Source organism: Cervus canadensis, chromosome X (assembly GCF_019320065.1).
Source record: "Cervus canadensis isolate Bull #8, Minnesota chromosome X, ASM1932006v1, whole genome shotgun sequence".
NCBI lineage: Eukaryota > Metazoa > Chordata > Mammalia > Artiodactyla > Cervidae > Cervus > Cervus canadensis.
The window spans coordinates 98,162,072-98,189,142 of NC_057419.1; the positions used below are offsets into that span (position 1 = coordinate 98,162,072).

General features: G+C 41.1%; 1 protein-coding gene across 3 annotated transcripts in view; it reads right to left on the minus strand.

Annotated features, from left to right (window-relative positions):
- Positions 1 to 2,028: 2,028 nt before the first annotated feature.
- The window catches only part of MTM1 (myotubularin 1), a 92,267-nt gene continuing 67,224 nt past the window's right edge, over positions 2,029 to 27,071 (minus strand). For 2 of the 3 annotated variants that reach the window (XM_043458724.1, XM_043458722.1), the window contains 7 exons: positions 22,997 to 23,185; positions 17,988 to 18,173; positions 16,319 to 16,525; positions 15,249 to 15,341; positions 14,519 to 14,632; positions 10,479 to 10,655; positions 2,029 to 3,723 (listed from right to left, as the gene is read on the minus strand). In XM_043458724.1, coding sequence (XP_043314659.1) covers positions 3,556 to 3,723; positions 10,479 to 10,655; positions 14,519 to 14,632; positions 15,249 to 15,341; positions 16,319 to 16,525; positions 17,988 to 18,173; positions 22,997 to 23,185 — 1,134 coding nt within the window. In that variant the 3' untranslated portion in view covers positions 2,029 to 3,555. The remainder of the gene's footprint in view (positions 3,724 to 10,478; positions 10,656 to 14,518; positions 14,633 to 15,248; positions 15,342 to 16,318; positions 16,526 to 17,987; positions 18,174 to 22,996; positions 23,186 to 27,071) is intronic. The other variant, XM_043458723.1, reaches the window with a different exon arrangement.

Consider the following 27,071-nt stretch of genomic DNA (forward strand, 5'->3'; position numbering starts at 1 on the left):
GCTCTTATTTAAAAAATTGGTATTCTGTCCAGCAGTATGCTTTAGAGATTCTGTGAATCTAAAAGAATTCAACTGCAGTCTATTTCAACCTTTAGGTTTTCCCTTGAATGTACTAATCCTCATGTTCTTATTTGCTGCATACATTTCTTTCCTTTGAGTGTCCCCAGAATTTACTTTAATAGCCATCGGTAACTACATCCTCTAGTCCTAGGTGTATATACTCTGTAATAAATCCCTGTATTTTAAGAACATTCCCTTTATAATAGTCCTGCCAGGTGGCCCTAGTGGTAAAGAACCCACCTGCCAATGCAGCAGATGTAAGAGACATGGGTTCGATCCCTGGGTCAGGAAGATTCCCCTGGAGAAGGAAATGGCTACCCACTCCAGTATTCTTGCCTGGAGAATTCCATGGACAGAGGAGCCTGGTGAGCTACAGTCCATGGGGTCACACAGAATCAGACACAACTGAAGTGATTTAGTACACACACACACCTTTGCCTAAAGCTCCCAAAAGCCACATGAGCTGTGCACAGGACTGACAGCTGCCTTCTGTAGAGAGGACTGCAAGTAAGGAGATATTGGTCAATGGATTTTCCAACTTTTGAGTATCATTCTTCCCCAAAAGCATAAGGAGGAGCTTTGCTGTCTTATCACAAATAGATCAGAAATACCATGACTATAGTTAGAGAAACCCTGTTATATTACCAAAAATATGTATGATTCCAATTACTTGAAGGGCTGCCCCAGGAAGAGTTTATTCTATTTCATTCCAGAAGGCAGAGCTAAAGCTATTCAGTGGGAATCCAAGACAGGTAGCATTCAGTTTGGTGCCTGCATACATCTGTTTCAATGCTCTGGAACTTTGGGCACGTGGGTGAAGCCCTGCATCCACGGTGCTCTCCTCGGTTGAACAACAAGGACAAGAGAACACTGCGTGGCCATGAGGGTGCAGTGAGGGTGAAACACAGCTGTGCCTGAAGAAGAACCTGCAGAGTTCTATGAGTAAACCTACTCATAGTTTTAAATGAGATACTTACTCTTTTAAGGGTCCTATTCAGATTTTTTAAATGGTAAGTGAACTATTATAACTATTTGGTATTCTTAGCACATGCATAGATAAACAACTCCCAGTTGACAGCATCTGAAGAATTTTCATATTTCTTACCTAAAGAGACTTTGAGTATGACTTATTTCAGTCTCTCAATCTCCCTTAATATCAACTGCTACATTCTCCATCCAGAGTCTAAAGTCTCATGTCTCTGCAACCCAGCACTTTTGTGAAAGCTATCCTTCCATTAATAAAGACAGCTGTGGTCTGACTGACATAGAGAGCAGACTTGTGGTGCCCAAGGGGCAGGGGAGTGGGGGAGAGATGGGAGTGGGAGTTTGGGATTTGCAGATGCAAACTGCTATATTTAGAAGGGATAAACAACAAGGTCCTATTGTATAGCACAGGAAACTATATTCAATATCCATGATACACCATTATGCAAAAGAATAGGAAAAATATATATGTATAACTGAATCACTTTGCCATACAGCAGAAATTAATACAACATTGTAAATCAAATATACTTAACAAAATAAATTTAAAAAAACACAGGTCATTGTGCTGTGCTGTATTTAGTCGCTCAGTTGTGTCCAACTCTTTGTGACCCCGTGGACTATAGCCTGTCAGGCTCCTCTGTCCATGGGCATTCACCAGGAAAGAATACTGGAGTGGGTTGCCATGCTCTCCTCCAGGGGATCTTCCCAACCCAGGGATTGAACCCGGGTCTCCTGCACTGCAGGTAGATTCTTTACTGTCTGAGCCACCAGGGAAGCCCAAAATAAAGGCAGTTGTGGCTTAAAATCTGCATTGTCAATGTACTTAAATTTCCAATATTGTTGGGATTTGGGGAGAGCCCTATACAAGGTTGCTAGTAAGATAAAGAGCATGTGAAGTAGATCCAGGAAAAGCAAATAAGATGGGCAACATGCACATTTAAGACACATACACTACAAAGTTACAGCCCTGGGAATAGAGTGTGATGTTTAGTTAATATATTTATTACAGCAGGTCTTTAGTCATTATTGCCATGAAACAGTTGTCATGAAATTTCACAAAATCCTTTCAGCTATTAGTATTAGCTTTTTTTTCTTTTTATGGAGTGACACTTTGTTAATTTATGAAATATTTACAGCGTTTACAAAAAGCAAGAGACTGTCTAATAAAATTTCTTATACATACAAAATTTATACATTTATACTACTGCATTTGAGATGTCTTATTTGGTAAACCATTAAGCTATGACATAAAATAATTTACAAAGATATATTTAATCTCTCTTAATTCATTGAAAACAAAACCATATTAGCTATAAATAGACCTTTATAAATCATTGTAAAACACATTAATTGCTTTTTAACTCTAGCTTTAACTTTTACAAATATACTGACTAAATGAATTAGTTCAGATATCAAATAGAACTGCATTTGAAATTGCATTTAATACTACAAAAAAAGAAAACAACCTGAAAAAGCAAACCGCTGGGTACTTCAAGTAAAAATTTGTAGAACCAGTTTTTATGCACTCCTGGGTGGGAAAGGGTGTCAAACACCACTGAAATTGAAATTCATAAACACCATACTTTCAAGAATACGCTCAACAAATGTACATCTGCGGCTTTTATTTCAGAGGCTGCTGCTCTAGCAACAGCTCACACATCCAAGATGGTCAACCCGACACTTTGGCAGATAAGCTAGTTTGACTAGAGCAACATTTGCGAAAACATTCACGTAAGCAGCATAATGCATCCAACATCTTCAAACAGTGCTAGAGAAGGGCTTTCCACCACCTGAAAACAGGTCAGAATTCTAGGCAAGCTCATGAAAGAACTTAGGAAACAGAAATAGCAATGTTAAAAATAATCAAATCATATTTAACTGGGCCCTATCATTTTTTTAATATAAAAATATGCTTCTCTTGGAAATTAGGGGAAAATACTTCATATTCCAAAATTTCAAAATAATGGAAAACTCATCTACACAGCTATTTCTCAAGTCATCACACAGATGATGGTGTGAAATTTGGCAATTATTTAAACACCTTGTTTTGGGATCATGCCTCGGAAGCTGAGCTCAGTTTGGTTTTGGCAGGAACACCCATCTTTCACATTTAGGTTCATTTTAGATCACCCAAAGCAACTATTATAAGCAGTCTGAGGAAAATCCATCTCATAAACATACATTTTCCCCCTTTAGTTAAAAATGTCGTTGTTCTAATGAGGCCCACAAAGTACATATTGTACACGTAATATTTCTGAAGAGATTGAAGAGGTAAATATGATTTAAATATTATCTTTCAAAAACCACTTTTGGAAGGTATCAGGATTTTCCAAAACCCCATCTGGGCTCCTTTCTTCCGATTGCCGTGTAGACACTGTAGTTTTCTTGCAATATGTATTCTAGAAGGCACATATTCAAGAGTTTAAGATTATGTTAGTTCAAGTTCTAAATGGAGGCAAATAGTTTAACCTACTTTGTACAGAGGCCCCGAATGAAAAGTCCACTTTATTAGAAGTGAGTCTGCACATGGGGCATCATTTGTGAAGGGCTAGAAGGTGAGGCCGAGGGATCGGAAAGCTTGGCAGAGTTGGCAAACTGCAATTCGTCAAGGCGCTTGATGTACTCATCGCGTAGGGCCAAGAGTTCCATGTAACGCTGCTCCACTGGGTTTGGCTGCTGGACAGAAGGGAAGATGTGAGTGCTTTCTGCCAAGACGCACCTGTGCCCCCATCTGCTGCGGCTGCTGCCTTCTGAACAAACCCTGTCATTGGGCATTAATAGACATCATTTCCTTCAATATTGCACAATTTGCAAATACAGAAAAGTACAAAGATTCATGATAATAAAAAGATATTCAGCTATCTGCCACCAAGAAATAACTCACACACACACAGGTCCACACACATGTGTCGCCATCTTTTTAAAATGCATCTATCCAGGCATAGGTCCGGGCTGCTGTGTCACCTGTCCCTGCTGCGCTCCGAGAGGCAACAACCCTTCTCAGGCTGGGGTGCAGGCTTCCTTCCTGTGCAGACTTTTGACCCTTTTTCTCTAAGTGAATATCCAGAAACAAAATACACCATTCTTCTCTACTTGGTAAAACTGGACCTCAATGGTGGTTTTCTCTAGTTCTCAATCCACATTTTGATCTGCCAGTATATTTCTGAACTGGATCTCAGTTGAGTTCCATGGAATACATAAACCACGGCTACTCTATCTATCCCCCACAGGGGAATGGTAACCAGTATTACAGGTGATGCTGGGCTATCTTTGGACGTGTCTACTCAGGCAAGTATATGAATGCTACCTGAAGGAATTGTTCTGGTGTGTGGGGAAGGAACTGCTGAAGAGGACGGTGTGATCAGCTCCACTTGACCACATGCAGTCCGACTGTTCTGAGGTGGGGAGATGATCTTACCGTCTCACTAGTGGTGCCTGGTGGTTCCCAGTCACCAGTGCTTGGCAATGTGAGAGAAATAGTCTTTGCCAATTTGATGAGTATAACTTGGTATCTCATGGTAGGTTTAGTTTGTATCACTGTGCCTTAACACAACTTTTAACATTCTACTGTCTGTATTAATGTATGACAGAGAACACTGGCCCCAACGGACAGCCTAGTGTGAATCTCCAGCCTGCCAAAAGTCTACTGAAGTGCCTTCCTTTACGGCTAGTGGCTTCTAGAACTGTCCTGCTTTCCACTGCATTACAGCTCAGTTGGTAAAGAATCTACCTGCAATGCAGGAGACCCCAGTTCGATTCCTGGGTCGGGAAGATCCAGAAGGGATAGGCTACCCACTCCAGTACTCTTGGGCTTCCCTGGTGGCTCAGCTGATAAAGAATCCACCTGCAATGTGGGAGGCCTGGGTTCGATCCCTGGGGTGGGAAGACACCCTGGAGAAGGGAAAGGCTACCCACTCCAGTATTCTGGCCTGGAGAATTCCATGGACTGTATAGTCCATGGGGTCACAAAGAGCTGGACATAAGTGAGTGACTTTCACTTTCACTTCAAGCTGCGTGCTGAAGCTGCAAGTACCAATGAGGAAGCCATGAAGACGCTACACTGATGAAGAAGGCTACACCCTAGATCTGACTTGTAATGCTCTTTGGGACTTGCATCAGAGAAGATGGCAGGAGCTAAGACTGTATTCATTTCCTGTGGCTGCCAGACTCTAGGGGAGGAGACTCCATTGCCTCTACCAGCTTCTGGCAGCTCCAGGCTTCCTTGGCTTGTGGCCGCAGCACTGCAATCATTCTGTTTTTACACAGCCTCATCTCGTGTATGTGTCTGGCTTTCAAATCTTCCTCTTTTCTTTTATGAGGACACCTGTCCTCGGATTTAGGGCCTAACTAAATATAGGAGGATCTTGTCTTGATATTCTGAACTCAAGCACATCTGTAAGGACCCTTTTTCCAAGTAAGGTCACATTCACAGGTTCCAAGTGGATGTGTGTTTTGGGGACCCCCATTTAACCTGCTACAGCCTGCCAAGGCCTGACTGGTGCTCTCCTCAGCGCTCTGCTTACAAAGGGGCAGGGTTTGGAGAAGTCTCCGTCTCTCTCCTAGCCCCATCCTTCCTGTGAGCCCCTGTTCTTTTTACTGTATGGCTCTGTAGAATGTGAGGTTTTCACGCATACTGACATGCGAACAGGAATGCGTGTAGAGCGACTGATGCCCAGTAAGTGCTGTGCACTGCCCCTTGATACCCTTTGCCTGTTTTTCTCTGTATATGCTCCCCTGAGAGCTAGACACTGCTCCAGGGGCTCAGGATTCAGCAGTGAATGCACGTGCTCAGTCGTCTGACTCTTTGTGATCCCAGGGACTGTAGCTCATCAGGCTCCTCTGTCCATGGGATTCTCCAGGCAAGAATACTGGAGTGGGTTGCCATGCCCTCTTCCAGGAGATCTTCCTGACTCAGAGATGGAACCCAGGTCTCATGTCTCCTGCATTCGCAGGTGGGTTCTTTACCACTAGTGCCACCTAAAGGAGGCCCAAACTCCCACTTCTGTGGTGTTTCTCTTCCAGCAGGGGGAGACAGACAAACAGCAAAGACAATGATGACCCTGGGAGGTCCACAGGACGTGGAAGGTGATAAGGACTACAGAAAAGTAGAGCATGGTGGGAGGGACAGGGACACACCGTGGGTGAGTGACACTCTCAACGGGGTGGTGGGGGTGAGTCACCTTGAGAAGGTGACTCTTAGGGGAGGGCTGCGGGGAGGGGAGGGAGGTGGCCAGGCAGACGGCTGAGGGTCTCGAGGCTGAGCAAGGAGCCCAGCGTGGCCAACGCAGGGTGTGCGAGAAAGAGGCATCAGTGAGGAGGCTGGGAGCCCTGCAAGCTCTCCTGACAGCCTGGGACAAGTGGCGAGAGAGCAGGGAAGGCAAGGATGACTGTGTGCTAAATGGAAGCTCACCTACAGGGACGGGAGTGCTTGCTGGCAATGGGTGTGTGTATGACCTCTAATGTGGTCAGAGTCTCACATGTACAGACACATATGAACACCTACCGCACTGCACACTTTGGACATGTGCAGATTATTATGTATCAATTATACCTCAATAAGGCTGGTTTTTAAAGTGGGGGAAAAGGATGCCATTCAGGTTTCTGGCCAGGGCATGTAGGATGGAGCTGCCAAGCACTGAGATGCGGAAGCCAGTGGGAGTAGCAGGTTTGGGGAAGAGGACTCCATGTGCACTGGCTCCGTTTGCTGTGCCAGGACCATGGACCACTACACATTTACCATCGACGGTCCATTCTTCCCCCTCCCCAGCCTCTGCATCTCCAATCTCTGTTTCTGGGTTCTGTTCTGCTTCAGATAAGTCCTAATGTGTCAGGGCAAGGGTTTCCTCAACACTCTCCTCCAAAATGCTCTTGGCTATTTTTAAAACTTCTCTTTTCCATATGACTAGTAGAATCTATTTGTTATTGTACCAGCAAGACAAGAAAAAAGAAATGAGAGGTAAAACAATCATTTTTGCCAATGATGGACAAGGCTATAGAGTTAGAAAACTATTAGAAATAAAAAGATCATTCAGTCTGGTAGTGGGTACAAAAGATGTCTAGCAGTCATTAGCCTAGAGACAAAGAGAACCAATTTAGGGATATAATAGAAGGAAAGAGTCCATTTGTGACTGCATATCACAGGACAGAACAGCAAGAAATGAAATTCATAGTCAAGTGACTGTAAATCCCACACCTCGATGTGTCCCTAGGGGAAAGAAGTATGAAGTAAGGAGCATGCCAGGAACAGGCAGTCAGTGGCTACACAGGTATTTTAGGCTTCAACTTATTTTCATATCCATATTCCTTTCTAACTTTTCTATCAGAAATGACTTAAACCCCACCCAGATAAGCCTGTGAAGATCTGTCCTTGTTGTCATCCTAAGTAAAACAGGATCTGCCTGCGGCAACCCTGGTTCAGAGCCATGTGGAGTGCAGATGTCCCCAAAGACAATATGCAACACACCAGCAGCTGAAGGTCTCACTTAGGTTTACGGGACTAAATTCTCCATTGGCTTTTGGCCTGAGCAACTTCCTCATATTAAATAAAAGTACCAAGTTTGCTTCTTCACAGTTTGTCAAATATAAGAATTGGTCTTGCCATCAACTCTCAGTTTTGAGGTTGTAGCAAGGGCCAGTGGATTCAGCTTTTAAAAAAGCACATTAGCCTAACCCTGCCTTCTTCTCGGGGAATAGCTCACCATGGGGAGAGGCTGGATATGTTTCTACATCTTTCAACACCGATAGTTTACCATAGTGCTGTGAATGCCCGTGGCATTCAACAACTACCTGTATATCAACCAGGCCACACAACTGAAGAACAATTTCAGTGGTTAAGTATATTCTTTTAGGTGTACATTATAGAATTTGAAAAGTCCTGTGTGATTGGATTGTAATCTATTTCTGTATGAAATAATGTTCTGCATAAGATCTTCTGGGAAATTTGATGCACTTAGTTCACATTTCTCCTCGAGCTTGATCATCAACTTCTGTTCCTGGGTGCCCCTGCAGTCTGGGAGCTCCTTGTGGACAGAAACCAGCTCTTGTTAATCTCTGGGTCCCCCCAGTGCCTGATGCATGCTATTTGGCAGATGAAAATGCAAGATGCCAAACGACACACAGATGTATAAAGGACTCTTGACATTCAGAAAATCTATATAGGAAAGGTGAGTTATTTTCTTGGAGTAAATCTCACAGATCATAATACAGACCAATCGCTGGCTCAAAATAAAAACCTCAATCAAAGAAATTTTCACTCCTACCTGGCTCAGTTCCATTTGGCTCAGTTCTGGGAGAATAAGGGGGAGAGACACGTCATAGTAAGTTCTTCCAGTGATGTCACTGAAAACCTGACTTGTCACACAATTCTCATTACCTTTGTATGTGATAAGTGAATTGCTCTAAGTGCATGGAATTTCAAGAGCTTCTCCAAGTACAGATGGATGAGGAGAAGAGACTACAGAATCTACAGAAACTATCAACATTTTCTAATCACCAACAGTTATCTTTTTTAAGCCATGATAAATACAGAAAAGGTAAAATTTATAGGAGAAACAGGGCTCATCTATACAGTATTTTTTAACCAGTAAAGAAACATGTCCTGTGCAACAGTGCTTAGAATCTTGGGAAAATTCCTATTTCCTCTTTATTTGATGTTCCAAATGCTCGAACTACAGCTAAATACACTCCCTCTGTGTACTTCTCAAATTCTAAACTAAACAAGTGAATGTTCTCAAGCCCTGGGATCTGTCACTTTCCAAAAGATCATACACTTCAACCATCATGAAACTGCAAAAGGCTTTCAGGCAAGCAAGCAGAGACCTTGAAACAAGAGGGCCAGCTTAAACGTGCATCTCCCTGGTGGCAAGAGGGTACACACACTGGCATGTAGCCAGCTGCCTGAGTGGAATAAACAATCCAGAGTCAGACTGGGCACCGGACCCTTCTATTGCCTGACTATGTGTAGTGGGATTAAAGCTGACACTTACGTAAGACTGGCCTGGGAGAACAGGTATTCAACCATCATAACCACAGGAAGTGTGCAAACCTTTAGAAAGAGTGATTGCAAATACTTAATACTTACAGTGCTTAGAACAAGTCGCTCAATGGATGTACTGCTGAGCCCTCACAAATAGGCTGGACTTTCCTTCTGATCTTGGATGCAATAGGAGTGGGAGAAAGCCTGACTGTGCCTTTAATAAAATGTGGAGTCTTTTGCTTCAAAAATCACCGTTTCCATGTTTGACTGATAAATGGCCAATTGACTGTACTGTCCTTTGACAGATCAATTATCTTTATTTTAGAAGTAAAGACTTTCGGTAAAAAGCACTCATATTAGTTGACAAGTACATAGATGTGAATAGATAATAGAAAATGTTTCTTTTCCTTGAAGGATTATCTCAGTCTAGTTTCTGGAAGGAACCTTCTTATGAGGTGTAACAACTTTTAGTCATTAAAGGAAATCCTTGACTTTATAAACACTCAGAAATTTTCCAGAGATTTAAATTCGTTTACATCTTATGGCATAGATGAACTTATACGCAAAGCAGAAATAGAGACACAGATGTAGAGAACAAACTTATGGATACCAAGGTGGGGGAGAGGGGTGTAATGGATTGTGAGATTGGGACTGATGTGTATATACTACTATGTACAAAATAGATAACTAATGAGAATTGACTGTAGAGCACAGGGAACTCTACTCAATGCTCTGTGGTGACCTGAATGGGAAGGAAATCCAAAAAATAGGAGATATATGTATCCACATGGGCTTCCTGGTAGCTCAGGTGGTAATGCAGGTAGCTCCTGCAATGCAGGAGACCCCAGTTCGATTCCTGAGTCAGGAAGATCCCCTAGAGAAGGGACAGGCTACCCACTCCAGTATTCTTGGTCTTCCCTGGTGGCTCAGACAGTAAAGAAGCTGACTGCAATGTGGGAGACCTGGGTTTGATCCCTGGGTCGGGAAGATCCCCTGGAGGAGGGCATGGCAACCTTCTAGTATTCTTGCCTAGAGAATCCCCATGGACAGAGGAGCCTGGTGGACTGCAGTCCATGGGGTTGCAAAGAGTCACACATGACTGAGCATCTAAGCACAGCACATGTATACACATAGCTGAATCACTTTGCTGTACAGAGAAACTAACACAACATTGTAAAGCAACTATACTCCAATAAAAAAATTAGCTTAGATTTTAGTTTTAAAAAACTGCATTACTCATGTTGGCAGGAAAATATTAGTTCAACAGCAATCAAAATAAATGGTTTAGGCATTAAAAACAGTTTTTAACTGAAGTTGGGATTAAAAGCAAGTGTCATTTTTTTACTCTGCTATTTTTCCTTTCATAATATTTTTAAGTAACTACTACATAACATTATCAAAGTCCTGAGCTAGTACTCATTTGACATCACTGAATTCACAATGCTACTTCACTTACTTGTTGCTTGATTCTGGGGTTCCATCTAATATAGTAATTCACCCAAAGTTCCAAGTGACGCATACTGGCAACTGGATATAACACTCGATTGATTTCCTTAGTGTAGAAGGGATTTTTGAATTTGTCTTTATTACTGTTGATCAGTGACCATAAAGAAACGGTTCTTTCTGTAACTTTCTAGAGGAAAGAGAAAGTGGAAAGTCTAAGTAAAAATACACCCCAGTACACAAACCATTTTTCAGGCTGCGGCGATACAGCTGAGTGTCAACTTGAATCACACATGTACATTATCCCCATAATAGCTCAAAAAGCCTCCTGTGCCCGGAGTGCTGAGCACCACTTCCTGATATTTGCATACATAATGGCTTGAGAGCCTCTGTTTTTGCCGGAAGAGAGAGGGGCAGGATGCTATAACATTAAATGCAATTCACTGACCTAAGAAAACTATTCCTGGCTGGGAAAACATTCACGAACAGATGGACACCATGCTCTTTTGAATTCAGCAGCAAGGAAAAATTATCACAAGATCTCACTGACTTTTTCCATTTTTGTGTTTGTTCAAACTACAAAATCTTAACCTGGGTCTACTTGACAGTTTGCATCTAGATAGTTAGGTTAATGAAACATCCAGAGGTTTAATGCATCATGCCAATATCCAGATATTTGAAACACCTGGATACCCGACTTCAGTGAAGCTTCACTTTTTCCGTCTGGTGCCCATCATTTCATACAGATGTTCATATCCTCATTGATTTTCAATTATAGTTTTCTTTTTTTTTTTTCACCAGTTCTGATCATAAATAGAGGAAAATCAAAACTTGGGAAATAAAAGGGCAAGTATTAAAATTATTGAAGGCAGAACTGGAAACTCTTTCTGGTGATGAGAGGTTCAAGAGGGAGGGGACATATGTACACCTATGGCTGATTCATGTTGATGTTTGACAGAGAACAACAAAATTCTATAAAGCAATTATCCTTCAATTAAAATATATGTAAATTTAAAAAATCAAGAAGAAAGGACCAATAAGATAAAAGTGGAAGCTGGAAAGAACAGCTTGAAATAAGTGAGTGAAGAAATCCCTTGAACATACAGATTTTGTGAATGTGAATAGTAATAACAGCAGCATAATTTTGCCTTCTTGGGATCCACCTAAAACTTCTTTTGACCCTTTTGGATGCCACAATCTACACTGCTGCTGCTAAGTCACTTCAGTCATGTCCGACTCTGTGCGACCCTATAAACAGCAGCCCACCAGACTCCCGCATCCCTGGGGTTCTCCAGGCAAGAACACCGGAGTGGGTTGCCATTTTCTTTTCCAATGCATGAAAGTGCAAAGTGAAAGTGAAGTTGCTCAGTCGTGTCCAACTCTTAGCGACCCCATGGACTGCAGCCTACCAGGCTCCTCTGTCCATGGGATTTTCCAGGCAAGAGTACTGGAGTGGGTTGCTATTGCCTTCTCCACCACAATCTACACTGCCTTGTCTTTATTTGCATGCTTGTTTTTATTTTTACACATGCACACAGTTGACTTAAAGTCAAACAGCTAGACAAGGTTTGTTATGGAAGAAGCAGTCTCTCACCTTTCTCCCCCAAACAAAAACTGTATTTGACTTTTTAAGTGTATCAGGTTATTTGGTACTTACCTCCACATCTTGGAGAAACACCATCCTCTTGCTACTTTTTGACTACACATTTATAGGCATTAACTCTTGACACTGTCACAGGGAGAATGGTTCCCACCCCTGCTGCTGTGCTCACACCCTCTGTCCTGCCTGGGAACCCCCAATATATAGCATAGCTTTGATGAGATCCATGTTTAGGGTTTAGATTGCTATGACTCAGCAAATGCTGAGGTCCTTCTTGGGCTAGTCAGTTTCTCCAGAGATGATTCTTTCTGTTTTATAAAGTTCAGTGTAGTTCACATACCATAAAATTCATCATTTTAGTCTACAATGGTGAACTTTTAGTACTAAAATGCTTTTAGTACTTTCTCCGTGGTGTGCAACCACCACCTCTGTCAAGCGCTAAGACATTTTCATCATCCCCAAAGGAAGGCCCGTATACACTAAGAAGGAACTCCCCATTCTCCCCTCCCTCAGCCCCCTGTCAACCACTAGTCTGCTATCTGTTTCTATGGACTTGATTTTCTAGACATTTCAGATAAATGTAATCATATCATATGTGCCTTTTTATGTCTGACTCCTTTCAGTACACATGTTTTCAAGGGTCATCCATTTGTATTGTGGGTGAGAACTCCATTCCTTCTGATGGCTGGATAATATTCCATTGAATGGACAGACCACATTTAGTTTGTCTGTTCATCAGCTGACGGATGATGGGGTTGTTGAGGCCTTTTAGCCATTATGAGTAGGGCTGCCCTGCACTAAGTTTTTGCCTTACCCCTGTTTTCCTCCCTCTTGGGTACATACTCGGGAGTAGAAATGCTGGCTCCCATGATATTTTACACCCCCATCAGCAATATCCAAGGGTTCTCTTCTCTCTCCTTCCTTGCCAACAGAGAAGGCTCCTACCTGAAAGATAGGGACCTGCTGCCAGGATGTGAGGAGTCAGCAGGGGATATGGGTCGAGGCCCTTGCAAGCCAGCTGTTCCATTTATTCAACCCCTGATGATACTCGGGTCTCCAGCCTGGAGACCTACTCTCACTCTTTCTCGAGAAGAAACCTCTGCCCTCAACTCCAGAGATGGGTGGGGGTAATCCAGGAAAGCTGCCTGCGTATTCTAAACACACCTTCAGGGTGTCTTATCCCTCCCCCTTTGTCCCAGAAGCCCTGAGTCATCTGGGGTTCCTGCGATGCAAAGTGGACTGGTTCTTGCCCTCCCTACTGCTGGTATGAGATTCTCAAGTGAAGTTATTTTCCACTTACCTACTATCTTTCCAGGTTCCAAGTTTGTTGCTGACTCTCCTTTCTTATTTCCCCCTGTTCTTGTGGGTTAATGCCTTTTAAAAATTTTCCCTTACTGACATTTTTATGGCGTTTTGGGAGGGTGACCTTGCATGCCTTTAATAGCCATGCTTACTCCAATAGCCAAGATATGTAAGCAACGTAACTGTCTATCAACAGGTGAATGGGCAAATAAGATGTGCCATGTATATACAATGGATTACTACTCAGCCATAAAGAATTAAGTGCTGCCAATTGCAGCAACATGGCTGAACCTTGAGGGGATGATTATGTTCAGTGAAATAAGTCAGAGAAAGAGAAATACTGTATGCTTTCACTTATATGAAGAGTCTATAAAACAAGTGAAGAAATATAGTAAAACAGAAACAGACTCACCAATATAGAGAACATACTAGTGATTACTAGTGGGGAGAGGGAAGATGGGAGGGGAAGTATAGGTGTAGGGGAATAACAGGTACAAACTATTAGGTATAAACTAAATAAGCTACAAGGATATACAGCATTGGGAAACATAACCATTATTTCATAATAACTTTAATGTGCTGAAGCTGAAACACCAATACTTTGGCCACCTGATGCAAAGAGCTGACTCATTTGAAAAGACCCTACTGCTGGGAAAGACTGAAGGTGGGAGGAAAAGGTGACAACTGAGGATGAGATGGTTGGATGGCATCACCAACTCAAGGGACATGAGTTTGAGTAAGCTCTGGGAATTGGTGATAGACAGGGAAGCCTGGCGTGCTGCAGTCCACGGGGTCACAAAGAGTCAGATACGACTGAGCGACTGAACTGAACTGAACTTTAAATGGAGTATAATCTATGAAACTATTGAATCACTGTGTTATATACTGAAACTTACATAGTATTGTAAATCATCTATACCTCAACAAAAAAATCATTCTTATGCTCTAAGGGAAAAGTCAACGTCTTACTCATGAAGGCCACACCACAAACTCAATAACCTTTGGTTGAAGTGAAAACGCCCAAGTGTGGGGTACAAAATGAGACACTCTACATTCATCACAAGCCAAGCTATCAAATTCTTTGTATATCATGGCAGACTAGACACATTTTGGTGACCCTTCAACTAAAAAGATGAGCATTTTTCACTCACCTGTTTTTCTCGAGCAGATTCACAGTTGTATAAGAATGTACCAAAGCGGCAGCTATATAGATGATCCAAAATTGTAATCAAAAACCGTTCATTGAATTCGAAAGCTGTAGGGAACTAGACAGAAACAAACAGGTAAGGAACACATGAAAACCTGAGGCTGATCTCATAGAGCTAAGAAGAGGTGCATAATTGTTCTGGGGGGACAGCTGAGGCTGAAGTCTGCAGCGCCCTACGGCTCATCTGTTGGTGCTCTGCCCAGGGCTGGAGAGCATAAATGAGCATCAAGTAAAGGAATAAAGAGTCAAAATGGGAAAACAAGCCCATTTTCTGGGTTCTCCTGAGCATACAGGAAATTTGAGGTGATTTAATTATTTACAGCCGTCTAAGGGAGCAGACGTGCCCATACACAAACACCAGCGTAGGATAAATTGGAAAAGATGACTGGTGGTGTCAATTGCATTGCTCCTCCATTAGCAGAGAGAGTATAGTTAAATATTAAATTTTAAAAACTTCATTATGAAAAATTCCAGTCAATATAAATAGTAGTGAGGATTAAAAAAGTGAACCCCATGTACCCATCACCTGGTGTCCAGAATTATTTGCACATGGCCAAACTTGTTGTATCTCTAACTCTACCCTGTGTTAGTGTTAGTCTGACACAAATCCCAGATATTGTATCAAGATATTTAAAGATTAAATCAAATGTATTTTCATCCAATATATCTCTTACCTGCTTTGACATCTGCCATACACAATCAATAAACTGGAGAAAAATAGGAGATCGGTCAGCGTCGGCATGGTTTTTATCACCATGACCTATTCTCTGAAAGGAATTGATGATTTGTTTTAAAACTGAGAAAGGTATAACCCACAAAATGTGACAGTTACAACTCAGCAATCTGCCTTCCAAACACCCAGTTTCTCAGAGAGTGAATAGTATTTTTCCCCATGGCAATAAAGAAAATAATGTAAGGTTTCAAAACAATGGAAATTAAGCTTATAAAGCTTCATGATCCTATGTGAGCACTACAACTATTCTATCCGATCAGAGTTTTGTGCAGCTGCAGGTAGACTGGAGCAGATCACCCCGCAGACTATTTATTACCAGTTGCTAAGGGACCAATCTGAAAGTTTCATATCTTGAACCCATATCCAAAAGGGTGTGATTATTATAATTAAAAAATTATTTGTAAAAAAGTTCTTTCTCGAAAACAAGTCAAAAACTTCACCATCAACAATGATTCTTTCTACCTGACAATGCTGTTCATAGTACTTATGAAATTTAGATGCAGGCTACAAGGCCACACAGCAGTGTTTCTAAAACGGTCTATGGGTTCACTTCAGCAGAACCATCCGTGGAACTTGTTCAAAATGCTTATTCAAAGGGTGTCTGGAAACCAGACCTGCAAACAGACATTTTAATAGGTTCTCTTGGTCTTCAAAATATCTATCAGAAGATAGCAAAAGTCTCAACAAAAGTCTAGCATATCTACAAATATTTGGCTCTAGTAGTTATAATATTAGTTGAGAAAGGAGCATCTTCCTTCTTTTGTACAATTACAACTGAAACACTTTCCATATCACTTTCAAGTGAAACTGTATATGGCACAGATGGATGAACATGTCTCCTGAAAAGACTGGCTAAACCCAAGGCGCCACGCATTTTCAAACCTGCAGAGTGTTTTTTTATAATACTACTCAGATTTTCTTTTTAAAAGAAAATCAGTGGTTTCACAAACTAGCTTTTTTTTAATCCCAGGTGGTAATCAGATAATTTAAAAATCAGTTTTGTTTACTTACAGATGCAAATTTATGTCCAAAACTGATCCATTCTTTTTGGACCAATATTTCGAAGCCTTCGATGCTCCGGTAGAAGCTGTCCAACATCAGCATGGCCAGGGACGTCAGCTGGGCCGTCCTGTCCCAACCATCACTGCAGTGCACCACCACCGAGCTCTTCCCCGAAGAAACCCTGTCTGCAACCTGGATGGCTCCCGTCAAAACAAGCTGGCAAAGAAATTCATGCGAGTAAATGGCCAGCTGGAAGGGACTGCTTAAATTTGAACATAAAGCCTTTAACCCTAGTAAAAAGTCCTGCTTTAAAATACTCTTAACATCTAGAACGGAAAAGGTTCTGAAAACGGAAGGCCAGGAACTATAAGGTTTGTTGTTTTTCCTCTGCAGAAACTGCTTTCAAAGACAAAGTGAAAGTGAAAAGTGTTAAGTCACTCATTCAACTCTTTGCAACCCCATGGCCTATAGCCCGCCAGGCTGCTCTGTCCATGAATTCTCCAGGCAAGACTACTGGAATGGGTTGCCATTCCCTTCTTCAGGGAATATTCCTGACCCTGGGATCAAATCCACGTCTCCCACACTACAGGCATATTCTTTACCAACAGGGAAGCTGAGGTAAGTAGGTATTAAAAAACAAGACAAACAGACACAAAGCCAAACTACATGTCAAACCTTCTTTCACATATGTGATTATATGAGTTCACTAGGGCTATCGTAATAGTGTCACACAGACTAGGGGCTTAAACGACAGAAATATATCATCTCTTAAGTCTGGAGGCTAGAAGTCCGAGATCAAGGTGTGGGCAGGGTCATGATCCCTCTGAAGGCTCCAGGGAAGGACCTGTTCCAGGCCTGTCTCGAAGCTTCTGGTAGTTCCTGCCTTCTGGCAGCATAATTCCAATCTTCAGATGGTATCTTTCTGAGCATGTCTCTGTGTCCGAATCTTCCCTTTTCATAAGGACACCAGCCTTATCGAATTAAGGGTCCATGCTACCCCAGTATGAACCTGTTGTAATCAATCACATCTACAATGACCCTCTTTCCAAATAAGGTCACACCCTAAGGCACTGGGGGTCAGGGTATCAACATATAAACTTTGGGAGAATATAAATGCATACATAAGCTCCCCAACCAGGGATCAAACCTGCACCCTCTGCAGTGGAAGCACAGACCCCCTGACCACTGGACCATGAGGGAAGTCCCTTGTTTGTTTACAGAAATAAATTGCAGCTTCTAAAGTTGTTAGTTTCCTCACATAGTTTCAAGTACTTTTAAAAGAATGGAGCTTTTAGATGCCTCTATCAAGACAAAGGATTGACTATAATAAAAACACGAAACTCATTCTTTAAGTCCACTGAGATTAGTTTCAACAAAAACAATTGCTCCAGGTTCTTGAAGGTCATATGCAGTAATGGTTATATAAACCTGGGGGAAAGGCTCAACTACTCGCTATTGATGAGTTGGAAAGTGACATCTCCACAAACTCTCAAGAATATCTTTACTCCAGGTAAGCAAATTGTAAAGAAACACAAACTGCCGGCCCTATACAACAAATATTGTTTCTCTCACCGTTCAATTTTTTTTTTCAATTTAAGGAATTAAAACAATTTCCTGTTTCACTGAACAATTATTTTCTTTTTATATATATACATCTTTTTTCAAAACATATACTTGCCTTGATATGTTCCAGCCAATGAGTAGATTCCAAACTGGACAACCAATGAGATTCTTCCACATTAGGATAAACAATGTCTTTGACTTTTTTCAAAGATTCCCGCATAACATGAATGTTATGAATGTCTAAGAAGAAAAGTTCGGCGTTATGATACACATCATCACTTTCATATCCTCCTCCTGTTGCCTAAGAAACAAGACACACAAAACAGTAAGCTGGGTTTTCTATTTCTTCCATTACTTACACAAATATTTCAAAGGTTATTAGTCCTTCAAATCTTAACCAAAAACCTTGCAACTTTGATTTAATAATTGATGTGACTCGACTTCCCATCTGACACTAGGCCTCAACAATATTTATTAGTCACACTCTGAGCTGGAAAAAAATGATGGGGAGCTGGCAATTTCCTGGGAATCTGTATTTGCAAGAAAAAAATCATTTTCAAAATGTTCTCTAATTACTAGCTCTTCTTCTGGATCTGGAAAGGCAAGAGCTGGTTCTGAATGGTTCTCATCTTCTATCCGATTTTAACAGTACTCCAAGGGCAGGCTCACATGGGACACGATAAGCTAGAGGAAAAAGACAGGCTTTGGAGACAGACCCAGGTCGATAGCTCAGCTTCAGCCCCTCTTTGCTGTGCAACCTGTGGCAAAGCACTTAACCTCTCTGAGCCTCAATGTTGTCTCTTGAAGAACAGGAGATAATACTATTGAGGTCTCCTAAGATTAAAAGGAGCTGGGCTCTATAACAGCTAACACCAGCCACCATTTAATGAGCCTCTCTGACATCCCGGATACGGCGATTCTTGCTTTACATCATTGTATCTAATTCTTACAACAATGCTACAAGACAGCTATTACTATCTCCATTTTGCAAATAAGAAGAGATGCTATTTAACTACCCCCAAAGTCAGAGGTAAGCAATAGAATTTAAGTCATCTGATTTCAAAGCCTGAACCTTTTCTAGTGCCCTGTGACTGTCCGTGTGCTACGCAAAAACGCCAGGGACAGTGCTGCATGTGGTTGGCCCTCGAAGGACAAAAGGTTTCAAGAGGAGATGAGATGGCTGCCACCTGCCATGGTGCCTGCCAGCATCAACCTGCCAGGGTGGGCATCACTTCCCCTTCACAGGGTCGTGAAGATGCCTGTTTTCCATGAAGACAAAAAAATGCTACAATTTTGTTTAGGAACTGGGCTGATTTCTGCTTAATGTTTGAAAATGCCATGGAACACATGGCCTCTGGCCTTTTAAGAAAAGGTTAAATCATTCAGGAACCTGTGAAGAAAGCAAGCAGAAATGGAAGGATGCTAATTAACATCATAAAAACATATGAATATGTAAACTCACAAGTAAAGGTAAGTAAACAGTCAAAGTCGAGGACAGACAAACCACATGCCTGCCACTGCCACAGAAAACCTCTTCTCTTTTTATTTACAACAATTTGTAGGTTGGGACAGAAGGGCCAATACATCCTATGGTTTTTTTCCAGAGTTAGTCACAGAGAAGGTTTCCTGCAGTAGAAGGCTACCACTTGAACTTCAAACCTGGAGACCTATGTCTCCAGACAAGCCAGAGGCCTTGATCTCCACAGACTCCAGGTGAGAAATTGTTTTTTATTTAAACAGTAATGTGTTTTTAAAGCTTGCTACAAATAGCATCAGTAGTAGACAAGAAACATTCACTTTATTGTTTTTAAATAGCTATCAGCTAACGAATATACATGCACATGGGTCACATTTCAGGGAATAACACCTTGCAGCTGCAATCAGAGGTCACAACAGGAGTGTGCCTGTTCCACTGTGATCTAGCTCTGCAAGCCTCTCACACAACGACACACATCACCCTCCCATGGACACGTGACATGTGGTTTGTGAACAGTTACTGATTTTTCAAAGACATTCCAAATGCTGGAGTTTCTTTTTTAAATAACTGAAGATGATACACAGAAAACGTAATAATTCATTGCTAAAGTTTCTGCCAAAACAGACATTAATACAGCCCCACTTTAATTCATCACAGGGTGCTGGATCTTGTCTGCCTCTGGGTTTTGTTTGTTTGTTTAATTTAAAATCCTTGTTACATCTGGGATTGTAAATTTCTAAATAGCCATAAGGGCAGAACAATTAGGTTCAAAGAGAAGTCAGAAGGGTAAAAATCTATTAGTCAAGCACAGATTGAGTTCCCAGAAGTTCAAAATCTCCAACTTGGATTAGTTTTAAAGTTTTCTTTTCAGTTCTCTTCAACAAAAAAGAACAACCCAAGTTACCTAGTACAACATAATACAGACTGTTGCCGTGGATACAGATGGCTAGGAAGACACAGCTGAGGGAGGAGGGGACCCTGAATGTGGTTTTTAAAGAATGATGCACAGGTTTTTCAAGCCCAGGTTTCCCCCCCCCCATAATATTTTCCTTCCTTTCATTCCTAAATAGACTAGATACACAGGCAAATTTCCTGAGTCTTAAAAAGGCATTCAATAATTCTACTGCTACAAAAATGAGCTTTAGAGTTAATATGATAAAGGTATTCATTTTATGCATTCTTATATATATCTTAAAATATCCTTTCTAAATACCTCATTTTAACTGGAAATAGAACTGCCATATGACCCAGCAATCCCACTTCTGGGCATACACACTGAGGAAACCAGATCTGAAAGAGACACGTACACCCCAATGTTCATCGCAGCACTGTTTACAATAGCCAGGACATGGAAGCAACCTAGATGCCCATCAGCAGATGAATGGATAAGGAAGCTGTGGTACATATACACCATGGAATATTACTCAGCCGTTAAAAAGAATTCATTTGAATCAGTTCTAATGAGATGGATGAAACTGGAGCCCATTATACAGAGTGAAGTAAGCCAGAAAGATAAAGAACATTACAGCATACTAACACATATATATGGAAACTCTGTGGGGAAGGTTGAGGTGGGATTTTCGAAAGAACAGCATGTATACTATCTATGGTGAAACAGATCACCAGCCCAGGTGGGATGCATGAGACAAGTGCTCGGGCCTGGTGCACTGGGAAGACCCAGAGGAATCGGGTGGAGAGGGAGGTGGGAGGGGGGATCGGGATGGGGAATACGTGTAAATCTATGGCTGATTCATATCAATGTATGACAAAACCCACTGAAAAATAAATAAATAAAGGAGAAATTGAAAAAAAAAAAAAAGACAGACTTGGCCCTATCAAAAAAAAAAAATAAATACCTCATTTTAATATTATATCATATCTGTTTCAGGCTAAATGTATACATGGAAATACTTCATTTTATGCATTTATTCAACTCTGAATTATACATGAAGGATAGCAGAAATATAAAGGTAAGGATAATACAACAAGAAATTAATATGTGGGCTAAATTTACTAAACATTTTCTTCTAATTCCTAATCTATTGATTGATTTCACTTCATGATTGCTTTTTGGATAATTTCAAAATCATTTTCATTATCTAAACCCAAATCAACTGCAGTAACAAATAGCTGGTCCAAGAATACACAAGGGGCAGGGGGCTCCCCAGGAGTAAAGGTGTCAGGTGCATGATCTGTGAGCAAATAATTGTGAATGGAGCTCCACACACACGCCCATGTAGAGAGACATTACAGGGTCTGTTTAGGAAACCACCACATCTAGGTGAGCTGCTTCAGGACTTGTTTTGCTTTCAGGCTCTTGCCTTGTGCTTTTAATAATCCAAGATGCCAGGTAAATGACTTCGGGATAAGCAAAATATCCAAGATGATGAAATGTAAGCCTACATCTGACCAGCAGCAATAAATCTGAAAGTTGGGATGGGGCAGGCCCACTGTGAACATGTATAAGTGACAACTGGCAATGAGAAAAGGAAAAAAAAAAAAAACCCAAAAGTTGAAACTGAATGTCAAAGGTATTTCTGAGTCTGGGACCATGTCGTGCAGGGGCAAACGGCCTTTGCAGCAGCTGCCGAGGGACACCTGCAGGCAACACTGCCTTATCACTTTACTGTAGGTGCACTCAGCATACTCTGCTCAAGAAGGCCAAGGAAACCCCGGAGAAAGAGTTCTCTGAAAACATTGACACCAGGCTTCCCAGGTGGCACTAGTGGTAAAGAATCCGCCTGCCAATGCAGAAGACATAAAAGACTCGGGTTCCATCCCTGGGTTGGGAAGATCCCTTGGAGGAAGGCACAGCAACCCACTTCAGTAATCTTGCCTGGAGAATCCCATGGACAGAGGAGCCTGGCAAGCTAGAGTCCATACAGTCACAAAGAGTTGGACACGACTGAAGTGACTTGGCACGCATGCACAAATAACTGTAAAATTCATATACATGGAGCTACTCATTTCTTGGACTATCTCATATAAATGAGAACACATATTTCTGAGTATAGAGACAAGACTGCTTCGATAAAGCTACAAATTTAGGATTTTAACAATTACAGCTTCTCACAATCCCCACAGATGCCTCCCTAGTGTATACATTGAGAATGACATAGTGTTGACATTGAGGATGACCGTCAATAGCCTATAGGGCTCCAAGAGATTCTAACACATGCCTGAGATCTTGGCCAAAACCCAAGTTCATTACAGCTCTAGACTTGCCTAGTTTATCAAAAGTTGACTTTCATTTGATTTTTTTAAGGATTTTTCTTTATGTGTACCATTTTTAAGGTCTTTTAAAAATTCGTTACAGTATTGTTTCTATTTTATGTTTTGGTTTTTGGCCATGAGGCATATGAGATCCCAGTTCCCCAACTAGGGATCAAATCCACACCCTCTGCGTTGGAAGGCGAAGTCTCAACCACTGGACCACCAGGGAAGCCCCCTTCATTTGATTTTAAGGAAATCAACTTTTCAGATATGTTTTATGATTGAAACTACTTTTTACCTTAGTGAACTCATTTCCTGATTTAAGCAAAGTTTAATGAATTTAAATCCACATGTTGACAGGTCATGACAACAACATTCATGTGAAACATTGCACTCTGTATATAAGGTAGAACCATGTCATGAAATACACTCACCTTGTTGGCCACTGCATTGACATTGGGTCTTGCATCATAGATCGTGAGTTTGTTAACTTGTCTGTTTGTCTCCCTGATGACGTCGAGATATCTCTCATCCTCTTTATTTCGTTTACCACCCATACCGACAAGAGGCTGACTGCAACGCACGATGACGGTCTTGTTTTCGGGATGGATCCACGACAGCACCTAGGGTTGGTTCAGAAATTTTAAGCTATCGGGAAAACAACTAAATCTCAATTAAAACCATAAAAAAAGAGAGCCCTAACAATCATGATGAAGTGAAACTGATTTTGCCAAAATAGGATGTTTGTTCACCTCTGATTTCCCTGTGTGCCCAGAAACACATGTTTAACCGTTAGGATGATTCAGAGCCAATGAGAACAACTAATTGCTTGACTAGTTTTTTCTCAATTTGCACCACATCTAAAAATGTTAAATGCTAACCTAAAAATAGTTACACTACTTGAAATAGAAAGCTTCAGACATTTTATTTTAGTCTTGCAGCTTGCACCGGATTTGTCATTACCCAGAAACAGCTTCGGTAAAAGGTGAGAGGTAAAGGAAGCCAGCCCTGGTTCTGTCTCTATAATCACAACTCATGCCTGCAAGTCATTTTCCCAAAAGTCTCGATTCTAGAATCTAACACAGAAAACCCAAAGGAAGCAAACAGAACCTCAGGACAGCCATAGAGCTGTCAGGGTCTCCATAAGGAAGTTTGGACACCTGCCTCCTGGGAGAGCTCTTGGAGCTTTTTCTCAGAATCAACTTTCTCTAATTTTACACACAAGCCCAGCACACTTTGCTACCTGGTCTCTCAGCTCATAGCACCTAAGAAACAAGATCTGTAAAAGGAAGCTAACAATGTAACATAGCCAAAGCTACAGAACTGTCCACTTTCAATGACTGAATAGTTTGGCAGGTGAACTCTATCTCAATAAAGCTGTTAAAAGAAAAAAGAAAACAGGAGCTGGGAGGTAAGCATGGTGGGTGACAGCATGAGCTCTGGGACAGGCACACCTCTTGCGGTGGCTCTGACCTGGGTACTGAGCTCACGGCCTCTTGTCACTTCCTTTCCCTCTTTCATCAAATATGGAGCCAGGTGATGGTGTGGCACTGTTGGGAGGACAAATGGAGAATGCATGGACCCAGCACAGGGTATGAAAACCCATGAAAATCAGGCACAAGAACTGCAGAAGCAGAAGTGTTCGAGCTGACTTAATACAAAGCCAAGTACGCTGTCATCTTTGAAGTCACCTCCCCACTCTGGCAAAGTACAAGCATTGATGTCCATAAAATGTGCAATGTATAATAATATAACAGGTTAGTGAGAAGAGATTATATGATAATATCAATGAATACTCATGCAGCTGAGTCTCTGCACCTGCCAGGGCCCAGTCAAAATACCACTGTGACCTTGACTAAGAGTCCAAAGGCTCAGAATGGCGAGCCTGGGTACAAGCTCCATTTTCTCATCTACAGTGTGGAGGTGAGACCTGCCCGCCCACCTCCCATGGCTTGGTCTCCAAGAGAGAAAAGATGTGAGATCACTTTTATGTATCTATATATTTTTAAATTTTTTTTTCAGGTTTACTGAGATACACTTGACTTACAACACTAGGTAAATTTAAGGTGTACAATATGTTGATTTGATATAAGATCACTTTTGTTTTTTTCTGGCCACACTAGATGGCTTGAGAGATCCTAGTTCTTCAACCAGGGATCAAACCTGGGCCCTCAGCAGTGGAGATGCAGAGTCCTAACCACTGCACCACTAGGGAATTCCCCAAAGAAGATCACTTTTAAAAGAGCAAACTGCTGCATATACAAGACATTTATTATTTGATAAAGACCCTCATTCCCCAGTGCTCTCTGCTCTTCTTCCCCACTTTTCTCTGCTTGGGAGATTAAGACTGGAATCAGCAGGCCATGTTAAGAAGTGCAATTCTTATGAGTTGTTTCACCTCTTCCTTGCTTTTTCTTCTTCTTTTCTACCTTTATAAAAAGGATGCTTGCTATATAGCCGGACCAGGTACAAATAATGTAAACTTCACAACATCAAATACCATGAGTGCTTTAAAAGCATATGCTATTATATTAGGTCATTCTTATTGAAGTTAATATGTAGAAGTCATAAATATTTAATGATGTACACAAAGATTTAGTCACCAAAACACTGTTTATAATAGCAAAAGGTGAGAAAGAAGCTAAATGTCTCACAATAGAAAACTGATTGACTCCATATACTGGAACATGACCAGAGAGTCAACAGTGTGGAAGGTTCTTTCCAAGATAAACGCTAGGTAGGAAAAGCATATTGAGACACAAACCACAGAATAATTTCATTTTTTTTCAAATAAAAATATGTAGCTATGGTACATATACACTATGGAATATTACTCAGCCATTAAAAAGAATTCATTTGAATCAGTTCTAATGAGATGGACGAAACTGGAGCCCATTATACAGAGTGAAGTAAGCCGGAAAGATAAAGACCAATACAGTATACTAACACATATATATGGAATTTAGAAAGATGGTAACAATAACCCTATATGCAAAACAGAAAAAGAGACACAGATGTACAGAACAGACTTTTGAACTCTGTGGGAGAAAGCAAGGGTGGGATGTTCTGAGAGAATAGCATTGAAACAAATATACTATCCAGGGTGAAACAGATCACCAGCCCGGGCTGGATGCATGAGACAAGTGCTCAGGGCTGGCGCACTGGGAAGACCCAGAGGGATGGGATGGAGAGCGAGGTGGGAGGGGGGATAGGGATGGGGGACACATGTAAATCCATGGCTGATTCATGTCAATGTATGGCAAAAACCACTACAATATTGTAAAGTAATTAGCCTCCAACTAATAAAAATAAATGGAAAAAAATATGTATGCATAGAAGGAAGTCTGGAATGACATATATCAAAATGTTAAGTGTGGTCCTCACTAGGTGGCAGTCTCCTTGATGTTTAACAGTATTTTTTTAAATGTCTAAAATAAATAAATATATGTTACTTATATGTTAAAGAATTCAATAACATTAAGACCAACCTGTTGGAGAACAAAGGAATATGTACCCATCTAATGGGAACATTAATGCATGTAGATTATTTTATTATTCAGTGATATTTTATAACACTATACATCTTATTTATGGATAACATAATAAGACTGCTTTCTCATCAATTCTTTTTGTATCTTTATGAGTTTTTTGAAAGAACTGAATATCAGATATTAATGATTTATTATTAAAAGGAAATACATTTCCTGGGTTACAGTCAAGAATCTGGTGGTTAGGAGTTGTATCAGAAAGAGTACATTATCTCTTATTAGATATTATTAAGCATTGTAATCTATAGAGAGGGGATGGACAGTTTAGCCGTAAGGTTTTTTAGGAAAAATAAATGCAAATCAGGGCCCATCACAAGGTAAGGAGGATCAATAAAATGGCTAAGTAAAAAGCTAAGCATTCTATTTGCTCTACAGTGGGTTTTCATTCACTCCTAACTGTGGGACCCGCGGGATAAACATGGCAGCCTGAGCACAGTGGACTTGGCTCAGGTGTTTCACTTCCTCTCCTGCCCCTAATCGCATGAAATCCACACACATGTACATGTGCACTCACACACACTTTTGACACAGTAGATGTTCAATAAATACTCATTGAATGAAGGAGTGAACAAAATGAACCCATACTATCCTAACCCTTTCTCCTGTGGGCAAGGCATGTCTTAGCAACACAGCTGGCCAGGAGAGGGGTGGAGTCTGTGGCTACAGCACAGAAAAGTACGTTTCAGCAGAGCAGAAGAGGAGCACACTGGTAACTCTGCTTTATTAGCGCAGCATTCTAGCAAAATGAGCTAAAGACCATACTTCCAAGTATACTATATACCTCATGAAGATATGAACAGACACTCACCCTTAGCGAACCAAGTGCATTTTAAGTTACAATTCATATTATGTTGATACTACACAAAAGTTTCACACAAATATTCTTTTAAGGACAAAAATGTCTAGACTTGGAAGTCAAAGGTGACATAACATTAAATTTTAATTTCCTCAACCTTTGCTT